General features: G+C 37.4%; 2 protein-coding genes across 2 annotated transcripts; one reads left to right on the forward strand and one right to left on the reverse strand.

Moving 5' to 3' along the window:
• LOC133516601 (ovalbumin-related protein X-like) lies at positions 1-6,241 on the reverse strand. The gene has a single exon (XM_061849611.1). The coding sequence runs from the start codon at positions 5,707-5,709 to the stop codon at positions 4,537-4,539; it is 1,173 nt and encodes a 390-aa protein (XP_061705595.1). The 5' UTR covers positions 5,710-6,241; the 3' UTR covers positions 1-4,536.
• An 8,991-nt stretch (positions 6,242-15,232) lies between these two features.
• LOC133516588 (serpin B8-like) lies at positions 15,233-17,916 on the forward strand. Its single transcript, XM_061849596.1, has one exon. It carries the CDS (start codon positions 16,619-16,621, stop codon positions 17,897-17,899), a length of 1,281 nt encoding a protein of 426 aa, XP_061705580.1. The 5' UTR covers positions 15,233-16,618; the 3' UTR covers positions 17,900-17,916.
• Positions 17,917-18,728: the final 812 nt, after the last annotated feature.

Raw genomic sequence — 18,728 nt, forward strand, 5'->3', positions numbered from 1 at the left:
TTTAATTCACTTTTATTTTGTTTCGATTTATACGAAAACAACAACTATTATAAATAAGCGTTATCATAACTAAAATTACTTAAAATATAAGCGTTGGCAGCCTGTAGAAAATGTATTTACTAAATTAATAGGTAGTTTGATTGATCAGGTGATATTATCCAAGGTGATAGGTATAGTCACCACATTTTCAATCTCAAATACCTTTAATACAATGATACTTAAATACAAAAACATATTTGAATAACAGTTTTCGTAGTAATTACCTATTTTCAACACGTTTTTCGCATATAACCATATAACAAATGAAATATACATTAGCGATAAATACATTAATAATACATAGATATATCCAAGGCAGTGCATTTATGAGTATCTAATATCCTCATACATTTAACAAATATAATATTAATACTTACTGTTAAACGCTGGCGTATGATGGTCACGCTTATCGATTTGATAGCATGACAATGGCAGTGTTTGTCAGTTTCAATTTCAAGGTCTAGTATTAAGTTGATAAACCTTTGCCATCTCACGCCCGCAGGTATTTTTAAAGGTTAGACTTTTTGAACATTGTAAAGCGTCGTAAAACTAAATAAGTTCCTACATAAGTAGGAATAGTGTGTAGGTCAACTATAGTCTGTTCTTTTATTCCGTAGACTAAAATGACAACCACAAATGTCAAACGCAGAAATAATGTGACCAGCTTAAAACAAATAGTCTTTGATTTCGGTTTGTGAATAACCGATAAATATTAAATTAATTTTAGATCCAAAACAAACAATTAATAAAATCTACTCACTACTCCACTCAAACATTTAAAAATTGCATTATGAGCTTCAAGGTGACTGTTAATCTTACAATAAAATCGCTTTTAAATATTAGAAATATTGTGTTTAGACCTGGATATAAACTTTCTAAATGCCTCAAAATGGTGTTACTCGTACATGCCTATATAAGTAACTCCCAATAGTTTATTTTCGGTTAGTACCGGTTGTAGCACATCACTATTTATAAGACGTAAAAAACCAGCAACACATGAAATGTCATTTTAGTCTACGGGATAAAAAAATAGACTATACACAACTGATGAACTGAAGTGGTTAGAAAGAAGTTATCATAATTCATTATGGACTAAGAGAATGCTTTCTTATATTTTACAATGCACTTATGAATGTGAAAAACTGCCACAGATTCTAACCCTAGACCACAGCCCCGAGAAGATACCGGCGCTAAAACTCGGCTGCCGAGTTTTAGCGCCAATACTAATATTTTGAATTGATTTTTGCATCAACCATCAATACTAATGTATTGATCACATCACACGTACCTAGTACAGTGGCGAGACGGCAAATTAGTACTCGGCCGAGAGAGTAGGGTGTGGTAGGATGGGTGAGCAGAGGGCTTACCGCGAACCACGTTCGACGTGTTGGCTCCCTGTCACACTTACGTATGAATATACAAGTGCGACAGAGAGGCAACACGTCGAACGTGGTTCGCGGTAGGCCCTCAGATGTTTACACGCACTTTGCTTTTCCTAACGAGCCAGTTCACTTTCGAGAGATTCGTCAGTCCGTCAACATTGATTTATTTATCGTATGGCGTTTACACACTGGTTACATACATATAAAAAACTTAAATCAAAATTTACATTTCTGCAGATAGATAAATACTCGCATCTTTTGTCAAAAAGAAAAAATATCGCCACTCGCCGAACACTACTGGCAAGTATCGTATGCCATCATACGAGGACATCTTGCGAGGTATCCTGAAAGGAGTACGGGGGCGGGCACTCGGCCTAGTAAACAAAACAAGGTCCGAGTGACTCGCTCTTATTGCTGGGCCGAGTACTAGGCAGTGCTCGTCACAAAGTACACCCGAACCAAGCACTCGGCCGAGCGAGGCACTCTCTCGCCACTGTACTCGGCTACTCGGTCAGCTACGTGTTGTTAGTACATAATTTTTTCAAATAATTAATAATAATAAAATCTTTATCTAGGGAACTTTCGCACAACTTCTATACTGTACTCACCGGCTGCGCCTGAGTTGAATGATAGACCTACAGATAAGTATACAAAGTTTTGATTCGAGGTCAATTGACGATCAATAAACATTATATTCTTAAATTAACAGTAGCATATAAGATGAATAGGTATATAACATTTTGATTCAAGATCAATTGGCTATCAATAAGCATTACATTCTTAAATTAACATAAGATGACGTTTGTTTATTAATAAATAATATTTTTACTTTAGGCAAGTTTTTTAGCTGGTATCGATTTTTACGTCAGAGGGCCTACCGCGATCATCGAAGTTCACAAATTGCGGGCATTTTTTTCTAATTAGAGTGACGGGGAAAGATGGCCGCAATTTGCGAACTTCATTATTCGCAATATGCCCTCAGATTTCGATATAATTTGTTGGAAAGATAGAGTTCCCTATTCTGTACAATATAAGCTCAATTTCACCTTTATAAATAAATAATATAATAAATATTATAGGAACATACTTACACAAATTGACTAAGTCCCACGGTAAGCCGAGAAGGCTTGTATTGTGGGTATTCAGACAACGATATATATTATATACAAATACTTAAATACATAGAAAACATTCATGACTCAGGAACAAATATCTGTGCTCATCGCACAAATAAATGCCCTTACCGGAATTCGAACTCGGGACCATCGGCTTCACAGGCAGGGTCACTACCCCCTAGGCCAGAACGGTCGTCAACCATTTATGTCCTAAAAATCTTCCTCTAAGTTACGTAAACGTACTCGTAAACATTTTAACTCAATTATATTTTTTTTTCGAAACAAGTTATGATTTCATTGATTATTCCCAGAATAAGGAACTTTTCAAAGCAGCCAAATATTATACAATAATAACAAAAAAATAATACGACAACAAATAAAAATACGGCCCACTAATATAATATACTGTGAAGTTGTGGTAATATAATACAGACATAGATAAATAATAAAAGAACCTAAGAAAAAATAATTTTCTGATGTAGTCGAGTAATTTCGGAAATTGGGTTCCGAAAATCATTTAAAAATCAATCATGTTCCGTTGTAATAAGTGTCTTTTTGGGAGTTTTCCGACAACATTTAAATGTTTTTTTTTCGTCGTTCTATTTTATTACCCGTACCCCTAGTGTAACTTTGATCGACATCATCATAACGTGACGAACGCGTTTGCGTTAAGTCTCATTTTGTATAGGATTTTGAGTTTCCACAACGTCCCGCTTGGCGCGCTCTTTCGAAATCCAATACAAAATGAGACTAAACGCAAACGCGTACGTCACGTTTGGAAATCGAATTTATTTACACTAGGGGTACAGAATACACCTTACCTACTTCATTATGTCTACTCACTGTGATTCAACACGATTAACATAGAGATCCACTAGTAAATACTCAAGGTAAAGTTGTAACCTAAAAAGAAGACCTGAATAGTAAGTAATAAACTTTTAGGTCATTACAAAGACCTCGTAGTCTCGGAACACGACATATACTTCACTACACACGACTAGGAAATTAACGTTCCATTGCAACACAGTCGAAAGTCACACTTAAATTATTTTACAGTACATATGGTGCTATTTTACCCCACTAGTGCGAAAATTAGCATATTACGTTACTGTGTCGGACATTTAAAGGGCCATATGTACTGTAAAACGTTGTACGATACATGTGCGAATAGGTAATTCGCAACTCGTGTCGATTTAAAACACTCCCTTCGGTCGTGTTTTAATTTATCGCCACTCATTTCGAATTTCTTAATTTTCGCACTTTTATCGTAATGTACTATTACCTTCGCACATATCATAAACCCTCTACAAGGCGTTCAATAACCACAAATTACGACCAGCATAAATATAAACTATTTTCTTTAAGAAAAACTCTGAAATTGTTATTATTACGTAATAATAACGTCAATATCTATTTAATGATGACATTAACATCCTTGAAAACAACGGAATTTAATCTCATTTTTAGGGTTCCGTACCCAAAGGGTCAAAAGGAACCCTATTACTGAGACTTCGCTGTCCGTCTGTCCGTCCGTCTGTCCGTCCGTCTGTCACCAGGCTGTATCTCAAAAACCGTGATAGACAGTTGAAATTTTCACAGATGATGTATTTCTGTTGCCGCTATAACAACAAACACTAAAAACAGGATAAAATAAATATTTAAGGAGGGCTCCTATACAACAAACATAATTTTTTTGCCTTTTTTATAAATAATGGTACGGAATCCTTCGTGCGCGAGTCCGACTCGCACTTGCCCGGTTTTTAGTTTCTGTAGCGATGACGTTTTATCCGAATCAAATGCCGCAATGGTGGTCGCAACATGCGGTTCCTGAACGCATCAAACAGAGCTTATAATATGTGTGTAGATAATTGTATGTAACTGTACATAATTAAGCATCAAAACACTCGTGTGATGTTTTTTATTAAACTCACTTTTAGCTCGTTTCATAAACCAACACTGTATTTTAATCCTTTCATTACGTAGGTAGCAGTCATCTATAATTAGAACACTGATGGGATAGAGTATACTCCAGCAAATAATATGATTTCTGTCGGTTTATCTACCAACATAAAGGCAAACGGTCTGTTTGCCTCAAACTTCATCGGTTCCACGTCCGGATCAATTAGATTTTGAACTATATCAGCCGCCACACCTTCCTCTGTCACCTCTATCTCCACCACTTGCTTCATCCTATTCACTCGTATCGGGAAATCAGTTATACCTTTAAGATTACCGTTAATCTTAAAAATATACGACACCCCCATATCGCTGATCAGCTCCGGTAAGTTCATTATTTCACTGCTTATCTTAAACCTAGGCAATCTTAAAACCACTAATTTGTTTTTGGATTTCTTGAAAAGATTGAAAATAGTAGCTATCCTTATTCGTTTCATGTGGAAAAATAAATCTTTGATGGTTCCGTTTGTGGGTAGAAATATGAGCATAGAACGCCTTTTGTCAATGCATGGAAGTTCCAAAACTTCGGCATTAATGGCTGTTAAGTTAATGTAGTTGAAGTATCCTATGCTGGACATCATATTGACTTCGCCCAGTTTAACGTTTCCGTGGTAGAAAGGCTGTACAGCAGTGAATCCAGGATCGAAGGGTTGCCGCCAAGCAGCTTTAAACGTGGCCACATCAGCCAACATCAGAGAAGTCAGCTTGAACTCGAATGGGTCTATACTATTCCCAACACCAGTAGCTCTTTCTATAATTTCACTAGCTTCATCTGCAGAGTCATAAGGAGTATCTCTATCTAAAGATGCCACTTTAACTGTTTTTGATCGTTCAACTCTTCTTTTAAAATTCTTTTTCACTGCTAAATATTTATCTATTATCACTAAACTTTGGCATTTATAGTCCTTCCCTTCCCCGTATAAGCTGTTCAGGGTTTTTCTCAAAGTCCGTTGCATACATGGCTTCCCATGTCCGGTCACCTTCCAGATCTGCTTGAGGGTAGCTCCATGGGCGCCTTGTGCGAGGTTCACGAGCTGCAGCCACGGATTTATCGGTGAACAGACGAAATGACCATCCGTTTCTTGGGAAACTCTGTCCAAAAGCCCGGTTGAGAACTCATAAATAGGCTTTTTGTAGTACGCGGTAACGGACCGCTCATCGCAGTTCTTCGCTAACGAGTAACAGCAAAAACTTATCAAAAAAACGGCGCGTCTCATTTTTGACCGCTACAGAAGAGGCACTGTTGTTGACTGACTCGAGAACTGTTGTTATTGTGTTTATATCATGAGCGATAACGTTTTTAAAAGCCCTACGCACAGTGAATTCTTTCGCGGCTTGTTTGCTTGTTGCTTAAATTTTTGTGATAAACTCGTCCTTTAGTTTATTAGGGGAGATTAGATAGTGTCTTTCGCAAGGAGCAAACTGGTCGTAAAGAGACGAGAGTAAACAGTTAGGTACTGTAGGACGTTTCTGTGTCGAGGCGTGGGGCAGACTGGAATAGCAAGTAGCTCTGAAGCGCGCCCCGTTAGGCCGCATGTCTAATCAATTTCACAGCTCGGTGCGGTTGAGAGACACCACGCCCCGTGATTGTTGCTGTTTGCCTCCTGATATATTAAACGATTGAGAGGTTATCACAGGGCTGCCATCCGTCCAGGTTTCTTCGGTTGACCTACTTTCGAGCTTGTCGACTTCGCTGCACGGGTTTTACCCACAAAAACAGTCGATGTTTAGCAGTGGTTAAAAACATTTTGGTAAGAAGTCTTGAATCAAACTTGATTTTAGCCAAGCCTGGGGTTTTTGATCTATCAAAAAAGCAGTCTCCATGTATCATTTTAATAGTGACTATTTAATTTTAGACACTAGAATATTCCTAGTATGTGCCTGAATCTAACCAAACATGTAATGAAATATTCCGACTGGGCTGGGAGCAATCAGCAGCAGAAGCTGAGCAGGCGAGGTGTTCAAAAAGATGTACACACGCTCTTTCTCCCTCAATAATGAAGGTGTATGGAAGTCATTTTGTAAATCTGGCCCACTTACCTTTATCTGATGCTGACTACTACCTAAATAAGAATACTCGAACATTCCAAAGAAACTCCCACTTTAAAAATCGCAGTGCGTGACATTGGCAACCCGGTTTATTGACATAAGAATGCTAATAATTTCAAATGACAAATCAATACGACAGAATTTATTCGCAAAAACATTTCACTATCACACACTCAACAACCAACCTTGAACCACAGGCATTAGGTTCAAATTTATAACTCACACTGAAACCACATATGACCTTATGAATTGAGATAAAATTTCAGCACCAAACAAAGCAATATAATTTGGAAACAGAACATGATATCCGATTACAATTTGACAAATAACTATCGTATGACTATTAACAATAAAGTTCATTTCAGATTTCATATTGAAACTACGTAAGTCCTTGTGAAAATAAATAACCTAATGCACTGGCGCTTAAACATGCATTTAAATTTTGACTTTATCAGCCACGTAGTAGGTTCAAAATCAAAATGATTCCATCTTGACTTACTACTTTTCGATAATAAATAAAGTGAATGCACATAGATGTATTTTAGGATGTAAATAAAACTGGTTACCTACCACCTTGCAGTTTTTGTCCATTTATTTTAACTACACGGTTCGATAACTAGGTATAGATTTTTTTTTTCATTATCTGATAGGTCTTGATCTCCATATCTACATATATTATATCAGATGTCAAACTTGGTTGATTATTTGAAGTGAATTAAGCTCCTAGACAGAAGGAGAATGAAGGAAGGATGATGAAGTGTAAATATTGACATAATGTCTATCTTGGTGACGTCATGCCGTCAAAGTCAAGTAGGTGACCTCGCGAATACTTGTAACTTTAACAATTCGTTTTTCCTGCGTAGCTGTCACCGGGCGGTTGACATATGGCAATTAAATTTGCAGCGGACTAAATTGGAAACAGGAAAATAATATCTTCATTATCTACATACATTGCTCTATTGAAACAATCAAGTAAAAACACAGTCTATCCAGCGTGTATTTTTGATACGACCACATAATCAGAGGGTATTAAGTTAAGAGGCTGTCAATACCTAAAGCGCGCACACTGTCTATTTGTATCGGAGTAAATGAGATAGCACTGTCGCATGTTACTGGGCCTGGGCAAGGGAATAATAAGAAAAATATTTAAATAAAAAAAAGTGCATTATTAGTGTAATATTTTACTCAACAGCGGTTTAGATATAAATGTTTTGTAATTGTGATTTTAATTGCAGACCCATAAGTCAAAACAATAAAGACATAGAACCGTTTAATTGTGATTTTAAGACCAATCTTTGCAATTATTTTCTATCGAGCCGATTTCGTTCAATCATGTATCGAGTACAACCACGGTCTTTGAAATATAATTAATATGAACATATATTTTTCTTACTTGACTAAAACAAATAGTCTTTCTTAAAAAACTGTTTAAGTAACATCAATTTCAAGGACATTGGGTATTGACAGCCTCTTAACCCTTTTCCAGGCATAGTACGATTTATCGACCACACACCCGCCATTAGAATTTCAACTTTAGCATTCCGATTTAAGGTTCAAATTAGATTACACTTTCAGGAAATATTACTTGTCTTCAAATGAATCATCAAAGCTGGATTAATTGGAATTTTGGCTTTTTTGGGAAAACCTTGTAGATTGGTGCGGCCTGGAAAAGGGTTAGGGTTTTGGCTTTAATGAACACACTTTCATAGGTTTTATAAAAAATGGACGATTCTTATTTTTTATATAAAATAATTCAGCAAATAATGTATCACTACTTTTTTTAACTCATAACGTCGTATTAAAGATAATTTGAAATAGAGGTGTATTGTCAAAGGAAATTTTGTAGCCACATTACATTTACTGCCATCTATTACATTTACACGCATATGCCTATGCATGATTACGGTACGGAGTAATCTTATGGGGGAATAGCACAGACGTCGAAGATCTATTTATAGCACAAAAAAATGCGTACGAGTTATAATTATAACCAATATCCGACAACCAGAAAGCTGCCGACCACACTTTATTATATAACCTAAAGCTTCTTACCTTGCCATGCATTTACATTGGACATTTTGACATTGGACTATTTGTAAGAAAACACATATCTAACTTCCAATATGTTAAAAGCGCACGTCGAAATAGACAACTAGCACTTCCAGAACCTAAATTAACTATTTATAAAAACGGGCCCTATTACCAGTCAATAATAGTAGATTATACACCAAGAGGATAAAGTACTGTTTTATGTCACGGGCGCAATACTGAATCCTGAACGTATGGAAGGACTCAGATTTAACTCCGGAGCGGACGGAGGGGGTTATTAGTTCATTCCCGAGCTATACGAGGGATTTAAGACTGAGTCCTGAGTGCAGTGAGGGATTCAAGCGCGCCCAAGACATAAACAGCTTTATATCCGAGGAGTATACTCTACTTTTCTTACCGAGACAATAAAAAAAACGAAGGCTACTAGAAACAATATTTTATTAAAATAAATCAAAAATGAAAATGAATGTTTGATACATTTGTCCAATTGTGGAAAGACAAAGTTATATTTTTATTTATTTATTCATAAACAATATTCAGCTTGTGGTGGCCACTGGCCAGTAGGGCTAAGATGGTCGGCTCTTTATCATTTGTCACCACGCCTGTCACGTTCTAACAAGTATGTAAGTGCGAAAGTGACGGGCATAGTGACAAGCGATAAAAATGGAACCATGCTGCCACTGCAGTACGATTTTGAATAAATAAATATACAAATCAGTGCGGCGCCCGCCGCGCCGCGTGTGCCGCCCTACGGGCTTTACGAAATTAGACTTTAAACACATTACAACAAGAACTATGAGAAGTGAAATCACATTTTAACCCGGCGGGTTATAATGAAATTCAATACAACATTACCCGGCTAAAGCCAAGGGCTATAATGATTTGCTTTCGGTAAGGTTTGCATGATATATAATTTGGCATTATCGAGCAGGAGGTAAAGAAAAATTAGATAATAAAATCTCTGATTGTATTAAAGATCTTGAAAGCTCAAATCGTGGTTAATTAGTAAATCATTCTATTCATATCAAGAATTTATGACATCTGATAACGAATAAGTATTTACCTAATTTATTTTTTTTACCTTTTATTTTTTACCTTTATCTCAATGTAATGGAATGATTTAATTAATTGACATTATTGTATCTCCTTGGATTTCACGGGCCTATAAATCCCGGTCTTTTGATAGGCTTGCGTGGGGATATAAATCCAACACGTAGAGGCCTCTTGCTGGAACCCCTTCACGGGCGCAACAATAGACACCCATGAACCGGTCGACGGTCGCAACAGGCATTGGGACTATTGTAGTAAAGTGAACAGTATAACGGTCTATGGATTGAAGTTTGGAAGGACAATGAGACTTATGAGACTGGGTTATTGCAAAGACGTAATTGACATTATTATTATTAAGCTAATTAAGGTCCGACCGAGATCTCGGTCTCGGTATCAGTCTCGGCATTCTCGGCCAAAAATCGAGCCGAGATCTCGGTCTCGACTCTCGGCCAAAATGGGCCGAGATTCTTGCCGAGACCGAGACTAGGCAATGAGTTATCATTGGTGAATTTGAATTTTCCGCGCACGAGCTCCGGGGTCTAAGCCACCCGTTGGTTGCATCGCCCGGTTGGTGTGACGTTTTTTGTGATTTTGATTGGTTTCGCACCCACATTTAAAGCCAATCACTTATCAAATACTAAGTGTTGCGATCGGATAGGCGCGGTTGCAAGTAATGACTTGTTCATTTGTATCTTTTCGTTTTATGGTTGTTGTTATTGATGAATAAATGAGTGTATATTGTTATCGGGATGTAACTTAGATTAACTTGTTGTGAGTGGATGACACTGGATATTTTGATACTAAATATATTTGTGTTAACGGGAAAAAGCAAAGCAGTAGGTAAATACAAATCGACACCAGTGGCGGATTTTTTGGGTTACTTTATTGTTTGTATTGTGTATTGTTTATTGTTATTGTACCTCTTTTTGTGCACATCCGTACTGAAAAAACCGGCCAAGTGCGTGTCGGACCACGCATAATGGAAGGTTCCGTACCTTCATACATTACAAAAAAGCCGTACAAGCAAAAGAGCGTATGTTAGTGGCACTTTCGTCGTTTTAATAAGATCAGTTTTTTTTATAACTCTTAAATGGTTTAACAAACAATATTCAAAAAAAAATCCTGAAACATTATTTGCTTATTAAGCTTTATTATTCAGATATTTTTAAATGGTTTTGCTCTCCCGGTTAAGTTCCGTAAAAGTTAAGAGGGGATCACACAATTTTTTTGGAGGGATTATTTCCAAAAGTATTTACTTAATCAAAAAAACGTTTTTAGCAACCTTTATGTATTTTTAAAGACCTATCTAATGATGAGCCACATGATTTTTTTAAACTTTTAGTTACATTTATATGGAGTATATATTTGAAAATATATTTAACGATTTTTTTTAACTAAGAAGCGATATACACAATAAATCTACACCTATGTTCCAAATTTGGTTATAAAATATATCGTATAGTTTTTGAGTAAACTAGCTGTGACATACGCATAGACCGACAGACATAAGGTCATGACAAAACTATAAGGGTTCGAAGTTTGCCATTTTGGCTACGGAACCCTAAAAGTACTATTTAATAGCGCTACGAATTGATTATGATAACTTTTTCTTATAAATCTCCGAATTTCGATTATAAAAGCATTTTTAGTGCAAAATTCGTCTCTTTTTTCTATTTTATAAATTCTCGGTCTCGGTCTCGGTCTCGGCCGAGAATCCGATTGAATCTCGGTCTCGGTCGAGACAAAAAAAGCGTTCTCGGTCGGACCTTAAAGCTAATTACTCGCTAGTTATTATTTTAACTTAGTGTTAGTATGACACGCGACATTATAAATTCGATTATTATTATTAAGTATTTGTTAGACATCACTGCATGTTTTATATAATATATTAATCCGTATTGTTATTATTAGTATAGTTATTTACATTGAATAACTATTATTTACTGTGACTGCAAAACGAATGATTGTAATGTATTTTAAATTATTTTCGGAAGTATACGTAGACTACTAAATTTAGATATTAGGCAATAGGTAATAATATGTTTTGTGAGGTAATTTTAAGTATTTAGATAATAAGGTTAACTTGCTATACCCTACTCAGGGTCCATGATGTGACAATTTAATTTAAGATAACATCTGTATATACCATGGAATGCAATAAATAATTAAATGAAAATGATCTTTCGACACATGATTAAAGCTTTTAGAACGCCATATGACTTTGATACTTATTATTTTACTGATATGTGTTAAATTTGTTAAATATCAAAAAGTGGCGCCAGCTAATAGATCCATATGGCGCCATAACCTTTAGGAGTGCCCGGTAAGATGGCGAAACAACAAATTAAAATTCAAAAACAAGATATCCGCGATCCCGAGCATGCACATCTGTCTCGCTCACACGTACGCTCAGTGAGAAAGAGAGAAGAACATAAACCTACTGGGCTTTAGACTTTTTTTTTTAAATAGCCTACATTGTGTCCCACTGCTGGGCAAGGGCCTCCCCTGTTTTCCGCCACTCGTCACGGCTTTGTGCATGCTCCCGCCAGTCGCCACGAAATGAGTCCAGGTCGTCTCGCCATCTCGTTTTTGGCCTTCCTCTGCCTCGGGTGATCTGTGGTGCCCATTCGGGGGGGGGGGGGGGGCTTTAGACTATCTTCAGAAAAAATATCAGTAAATATGTATAAGCAGAAAAACCTCCTGAATAGTTGTAACAGATACTCTAACTTATAAAACCAAATTACTATTGTTCTCGTACGGTGGCCTTGGAGGATTTAAAAACTGGAGACGCCTTGACTGTAATTTTCTGTACAAAAAAGTCTGCCGATTTTTGCGGGGGAGGGGCAAGTCAAATGCATGGCTATTTTTACGTAACGTACAAATAGACATGTCAGGTAAACGTAAGTCCATACATCAATACATATGACCATTGGCCGAGCTTTTCGACAAAGGGTTTTTTTTATACTACATCGATGGCAAACAAGCATACGGCCCGCCTGATGGTAAGCAGTCTCCGTAGCCTATGTACGCCTGCAACTTCAGAGGAGTTACATGCACGTTGCCGACCCTAAACCCCTCCTCCCCCTCGTTGAGCTCGTCGTAAGCTCTTAAAGGCGTCTCCAGTTGTTAAATCCTTCAAGACGGTGGCAGCTTATGTTTATTTAGATAATACATATGTTAGTCAGATGAGGCAAGTTAAGGTTCATACATTTTAAAATATTCCGTGGAGTCGGGTTCAATGTTGGCATAAGGGGTAAACAACAACTTCGTTGGTAAACAAATTATTATATTAAATAACTATATAGGAACTTGTCTGAGTACTTGAGATCAGCCCTCATGCCCCCCCACTTCAGCCCCATGTTCCTCATGTACAGCCCTTGATGTGACGCTCCACGGTGCCCTACATTCGGCGACAGACAGAAAGAGGTGGCGGCAAATTGTCAAAGAGAGGCTATTCCCTAGAAGTGGCCACGACCCTCAATGATGAACCGATGCAGGGAGGGGACTTTGAGACATTGAAATGGAGACATTTATCCAGCAGATCCATCTGCAAGAGTGCAAGCATTACTTTTTTTTAAAATTCATCCCTAATCCAAAGCGGTGAATTGTTCCTTTAATAAAATGAGACAGATTTTGACGATCGAATTCTAAGGGGAACTCTAGGTCCAGAGTTCCAGGTTCCTGAGCGCACGTCTGTTGACGTAACCGGTGGGCGGTGACCGAAGAGCTGGCGGCTTCATCGCACAACGTATCGGTATTACGATACAACGAAGAAATGCCGCCAGAATCCTTGGTACTGGGAAGGTTGGAAACCTTCTTGATAGATAACTGGCAACGATTATTTGAATTCAGAACTATCGCCCTGCTGAAGGAATAAAGATCTGCAGGCGATTTCATTCTGAAAGTTGCAAGCATCTGTGTTAGTCGACATAATTGTATTTCGTTTATGAAGAAAAAATATATAATAATATTAGAATCTATCTGGAGCGTTTACATTCCCCACCTCAGCTAGTCCGCATCTCTTTTACAGTACAATGCTTCTAAGGCCTATTTTAGATTTAAGCTAGTTATAGTAATCCTCTGTATATATCCATTATGTACCTATATTCTTATTGTAAATACTCTGAAGGTGCCATTCAGATGGCAACTGCAGCTTCAGAACCAGTCAGTCAGAATCAAACAACCTTATACCAACCAACCTTATACCAACCAACCAACCAACCTTATACCAACCAACCAACCAAGCTTATACCAACCTTAACGCATTCTCTGACAGTGCGTTGACAGGCGAGGGTGTTTGTTCTACGGAAGGTGGAGATAAGGAACGAAATCTCCATGTACCAAAAAGTGTCATCAAAAAACTTTAAATAGGTGGCGCTACAATACCTAGAGTACTTGAACAAAAAAAATCGAATCATAGACAGCGCAATTCACTCCGTCAATAACGCCTAGTACTAGCGCTACTCTGGAGAGATTTGGAACTATTATTTATAGCTGACAGCTGGACACTTTTGCAACAGTTCTACCATAAGAGATGCCACTCCTCTTAATTCCACACTCCATAATTTGTTCGCTACTACGCTTAACCGTCAGTCAGCGAAAGGGTTGATTAATTATCTCTCTAGTAATATTTTACCACCTAGACACTTTGATTCAACCAGGGATCGGAAACCGGTATTTTTTGTATGGGAACGAAAACGGTATTTTTTCGTTTTTTGTTAATTATTCCCTTTCTAATTGGGCAATCTAATAATACGAAGTCGTTATCTAAAAACACAACCGAGTCCTATATTTAGAGTATAAAATAAACCGAAATATATGTTTATTTCATAGTTTTTCCAAAAAACCGGTTCCGATCCCTGGATTCAACTTACGTTCCACTGAAATTGTTATAAATTTTACTATTGACATCAGCAATAAACCATAGGGCTAAGGTGGCTTTATCCGGATCCCTTTGTTTGACATAATTATTGAAAGTCATAATGTAATGATAGTCATATTATCATTAGTCATAACTCTGAAACCGTTAACTTTTCAGGAATTTCCTTAGGTTATCCTATAGATTGGTTAGGTTAGGTTAAGTTTGTTTTATGGCAATCCTGAAAAGTTACGCGTTTCTTAGAAAAACCAAATTATGACTAACGAAAATGCGGACAAACAATACATTATGACTTAAAACTTTATGGGAAACAATAGAGACCCGGCTTTATCATTTGTCACTATGCCTGTCACGTTCTAACAAGTATATAAGTGCGAAAGTGACAGGCATAGTGACAGGCTATAGAAATGAAACCATGCTGCCACTGGACTGCTGAACGTGGAATGATTTTATTTATCCTGTAGGATCTTATATTTTGTGCCCAGGGATTTCCAGCGTCGAATTTTATATTATGAATGATCTCATACGAGTTAACAACGATTTTTCATGATTCATAACTTATTCCATATAATTAAATAACTCTGTTCGTTATCTATTTACGATTCCATTCTGGCATTCCTAGAACTGTTTACATACATCTTCCTCAAGTGGTTTTATGTAAATATTTTCTTCTTAGAAAACACCTGTTTCGTGAAACTAGGTCTTGTTATAAATAAGATTGCTTTTTAGGGTTCCGTAGCCAAATGGCATAAAACGGAACCCTTATAGTTTCGCCATGTCCGTCTGTCTGTCTGTCTGTCTGTCTGTCTGTCTGTCCGAGGCTTTGCTCCGTGGTCGTTAGTGCTAGAAAGCTGAAATTTGGCATGGATATATAAATCAATAAAGCTGACAAAGTCGTACAATAAAATCTAAAAATTTAATTTTTTTTAGGGTACCTCCCCTACACGTAAAGTGGGGTGAATTTTTTTTTTTCGCTTCAACCCTAGAGTTTGGGGTATCGTTGGAAAGGTCTTTCAAAACTAATAGGGGTTTTCAAGAATCATTTTTTGATAAAGTCAATATATTCGGAGATAATCGCTCCGAAAGAAAAAAAAATGTGTCCCCCCCCTCTAACTTTTGAACCATAGGTCCAAAAAATATGAAAAAAATCGTGGAAGTAGAGCTTAACAAAGACATTAAATGAAAACTATAGCGGACATGATCAGTTTAGCTGTTTTTGAGTTATCGCAAAAAGTTTTCCCTTCATAGTAAAAAGACTTACTTTAATTAGGTACTGATTATGCAAATTTGCCTATTTGTTTAACTCGGGTGAAAGGTACCATTTACTACACTTTAAGCTCCAGTTTAGCTTATTGTGACGGAAGAGTAACTACGGAACCCTACACTGAGCGTAGCCCGACATGCTCTTGGCCGGTTTTTGAAATTACAAACGAACAGTAAAATTTGATATTGTATAACATTGGCTACGAGCTAACAACAAGAAACTTCAATATAGATCTTTATGAAGTTACATGTAATTTCAGCTCGACCATTTACGAAAATAACTAGCAAAACGTAATTCAGTCGAACCTCCATAACACGAATCGCAAGGGCATTATTGGGGGCTTATATCGGCTTAGAGAGGTTCGTATTGGTGTTTGTTCGACTTAAAGAGGTTTCCAATTACAGAGGTAAAATTAATGGAAAATTTGTGTTAGAGAGATAATTATAAAAAAAATATAAAGTATTGTCTTATTATTTTCTTCGAGTTACAGAGGTTTGTTTCTGTTGCTTTAATGTAAGTATAGAGGTCATAAAACAATATGTCTATTTTCTAGACTTATAAGGGCCAACATCTTTTTTCGAGCTATGGAGGTAAAAATAGTACTGGATTACTGCCTTCACATTGGTAATAGTTTATTGCTTCATCATAATCAAGTAAAATATTTCGAGTTATGAAGAATGAGCCTTAAAGTGAAAGAAATAGCGTTTTCGCTTTATCGATGCTTCTACATTCTAAAAATTCAAGTTTTGACCCACTTATTTAAAAAAATATCTTAAAGTAATTACATAAGATAAAAAAAAACATCTCACGCACAAACACTGCACAATCGGAATTCATGCCAAACTCCGTGACCTTTTATCAGAGTTCACCCGATAAAAACATTGTAGTTCCATTCATTCGTCCGCTGCCGACCAAAATGGCCACTTATTTGTACTTGCTGGCCATCTTTCTGCCTCCGATATTAGGGCAGTGTTCGGTCGAAAAGGCCGGTCATAGTTTCAGTCGCGCGGTTTACGAGTTTTCTCTGGATTTAATACAAAGAGTGGGACAGGAAAACGATAACCATTTCGTCACGTCACCATTCTCGCTATGGACTGTTCTAACAACAGCATCTTTAGGGGCCGAAGACGAGACCCTTGCGGAAATGAAGCGAGTACTCCGCCTTCACCATTACCCGTGCTTCAACGACAGGTACCTAGAAATCGTGAAAGGGATCACAGTGTACAACTCGAAGACCACACTGGAGAGAAGTTCTGCGCTCTTCGTTGACAAGACTGTTTCGTTGCTCGAATCTTTCCATAGAAAACTGAGTGGAACCGGAGTATGCGACGTCATGATCCTACCTTTCGACAACTACAACAACGTTGCTACAACTATAAATAATTACGTGAGCCAAGCGACCCACAACACCATCCAAGAAATCGTGAATTCAAATGACATCGAAGGAGTCTATCTGCTTCTGCTCGACGCTGTTTACTTTAAAGGAATGTGGAATATTCCCTTTGAGCCCTCAGAAACTGAAGTCACTTCTTTCTACGACGAGAGAAACAACCCTGTTGGAGATGTAAACATGATGTTCTCCATGCGGCAATATAATTTAGCATCCATTGATCAGCTACAAGCAAAGGTCCTAGAACTTCCCTATGGAGATGGAGACCGTTTTTCCATGCTCATATTCCTTCCCTACCAATCCAGTTCTGTGGCCAAAGTCACAGACCAGCTGAAGAGAGTGACTTTAAAGTCCATATTCTACATTTTCCAGCGTAACGGACGCGACACAGTTCAAGTTCAGATCCCGAGGTTCAAGATTACTTCCCAATTGGATAATCTTAAGGAACTTCTAATGGATATGGGTTTGAAGTTGATGTTTGACCACAGTGCTCAGTTCCCGCATATATCTGACTACAGTTTCTACATATCGAATGTGGTGCAGAAGGCTGATGTGGAGGTGACAGAGGAAGGGACGGTGGCGGCGGCGGCGTCGGCGGCGGAGTTCGAGGCAAGACGCCTACCTGACTCCTTCCAAGCGAACAGGCCGTTCGTGTTCATGATTGTGGACAAGTTGAACTATATTCCGCTGTTCACTGGTGCGTATTCTAAGCCGTCCGTCTTTTAAATAAATTGTGGGACGTATTTTATGAAGTTTTTATTATTGCAACCTGTGCGTATTGTTTTAGGTTCCAAAAAATATGTGTCTAGATAGGAAAACATTACTAACTATATAACTTTCAAAAAGATGTAAGTAAGCTAGGGGTTACTGTAAATATAGAACATTTGTAGGTGCTTGCATACCTATTAATTAAACAAATACAAATCCCTTGTAGGAGTAAGTCCTCCTTTGTACCTTCATTTCTTAAGAATGTGGGTATTATGTGCAATAAAGAGTTTACTACTTCAAATAGTATTAAACAACTTTATAGACCAATCAAACACGATTTTCATAGATTCCAAGTATGGATATTTGCATAGTGATTAAGCCGACGGTGACTACATTTTACTTACCTTAACCCGTTCAAAATCAAAACATCCTAACCCCTCTTTAAGGCCCCTCACTCACATGACTTTTTTCTTAAAACGCCGAATCATTTGTATTCAGGCTAAGTCCTGACGTACGTATTGAACAATGTCCTTTTGTGAATAGCTTGATAGCCTTATAGATTGACTATAATTAAACATGAGGTCAAATCCTGAATTAGTCAATCCAATCAAATATACTTCTACTAATATCTCTGCTTCCCTAATTATTTAGTATATTTGTTTAAATCAGAATATCAAACACCAAAAACCTAGTTCCATGAAGCCAAAGCCAAAAATTAACTATCTAACACCTCATCTCATCAACATCACCATCATCTCAGCCATAAGACCGTCCACTGCTGAACATAGGTCCCCTACATGACTTGACTTGACTCGGACCTCCACATGTACCGGTTGGAAGCGTCCCA

Source organism: Cydia pomonella, chromosome 3 (genome assembly GCF_033807575.1).
Source record: "Cydia pomonella isolate Wapato2018A chromosome 3, ilCydPomo1, whole genome shotgun sequence".
Classification (NCBI taxonomy): domain Eukaryota; kingdom Metazoa; phylum Arthropoda; class Insecta; order Lepidoptera; family Tortricidae; genus Cydia; species Cydia pomonella.

Excerpts from the sequence above, each read along its gene's own strand:
- LOC133516601 (XM_061849611.1), bottom strand. The coding sequence starts at position 5,709 with ATGAGACGCGCCGTTTTTTTGATAAGTTTTTGCTGTTACTCGTTAGCG.
- LOC133516588 (XM_061849596.1), top strand. The coding sequence starts at position 16,619 with ATGCCAAACTCCGTGACCTTTTATCAGAGTTCACCCGATAAAAACATT.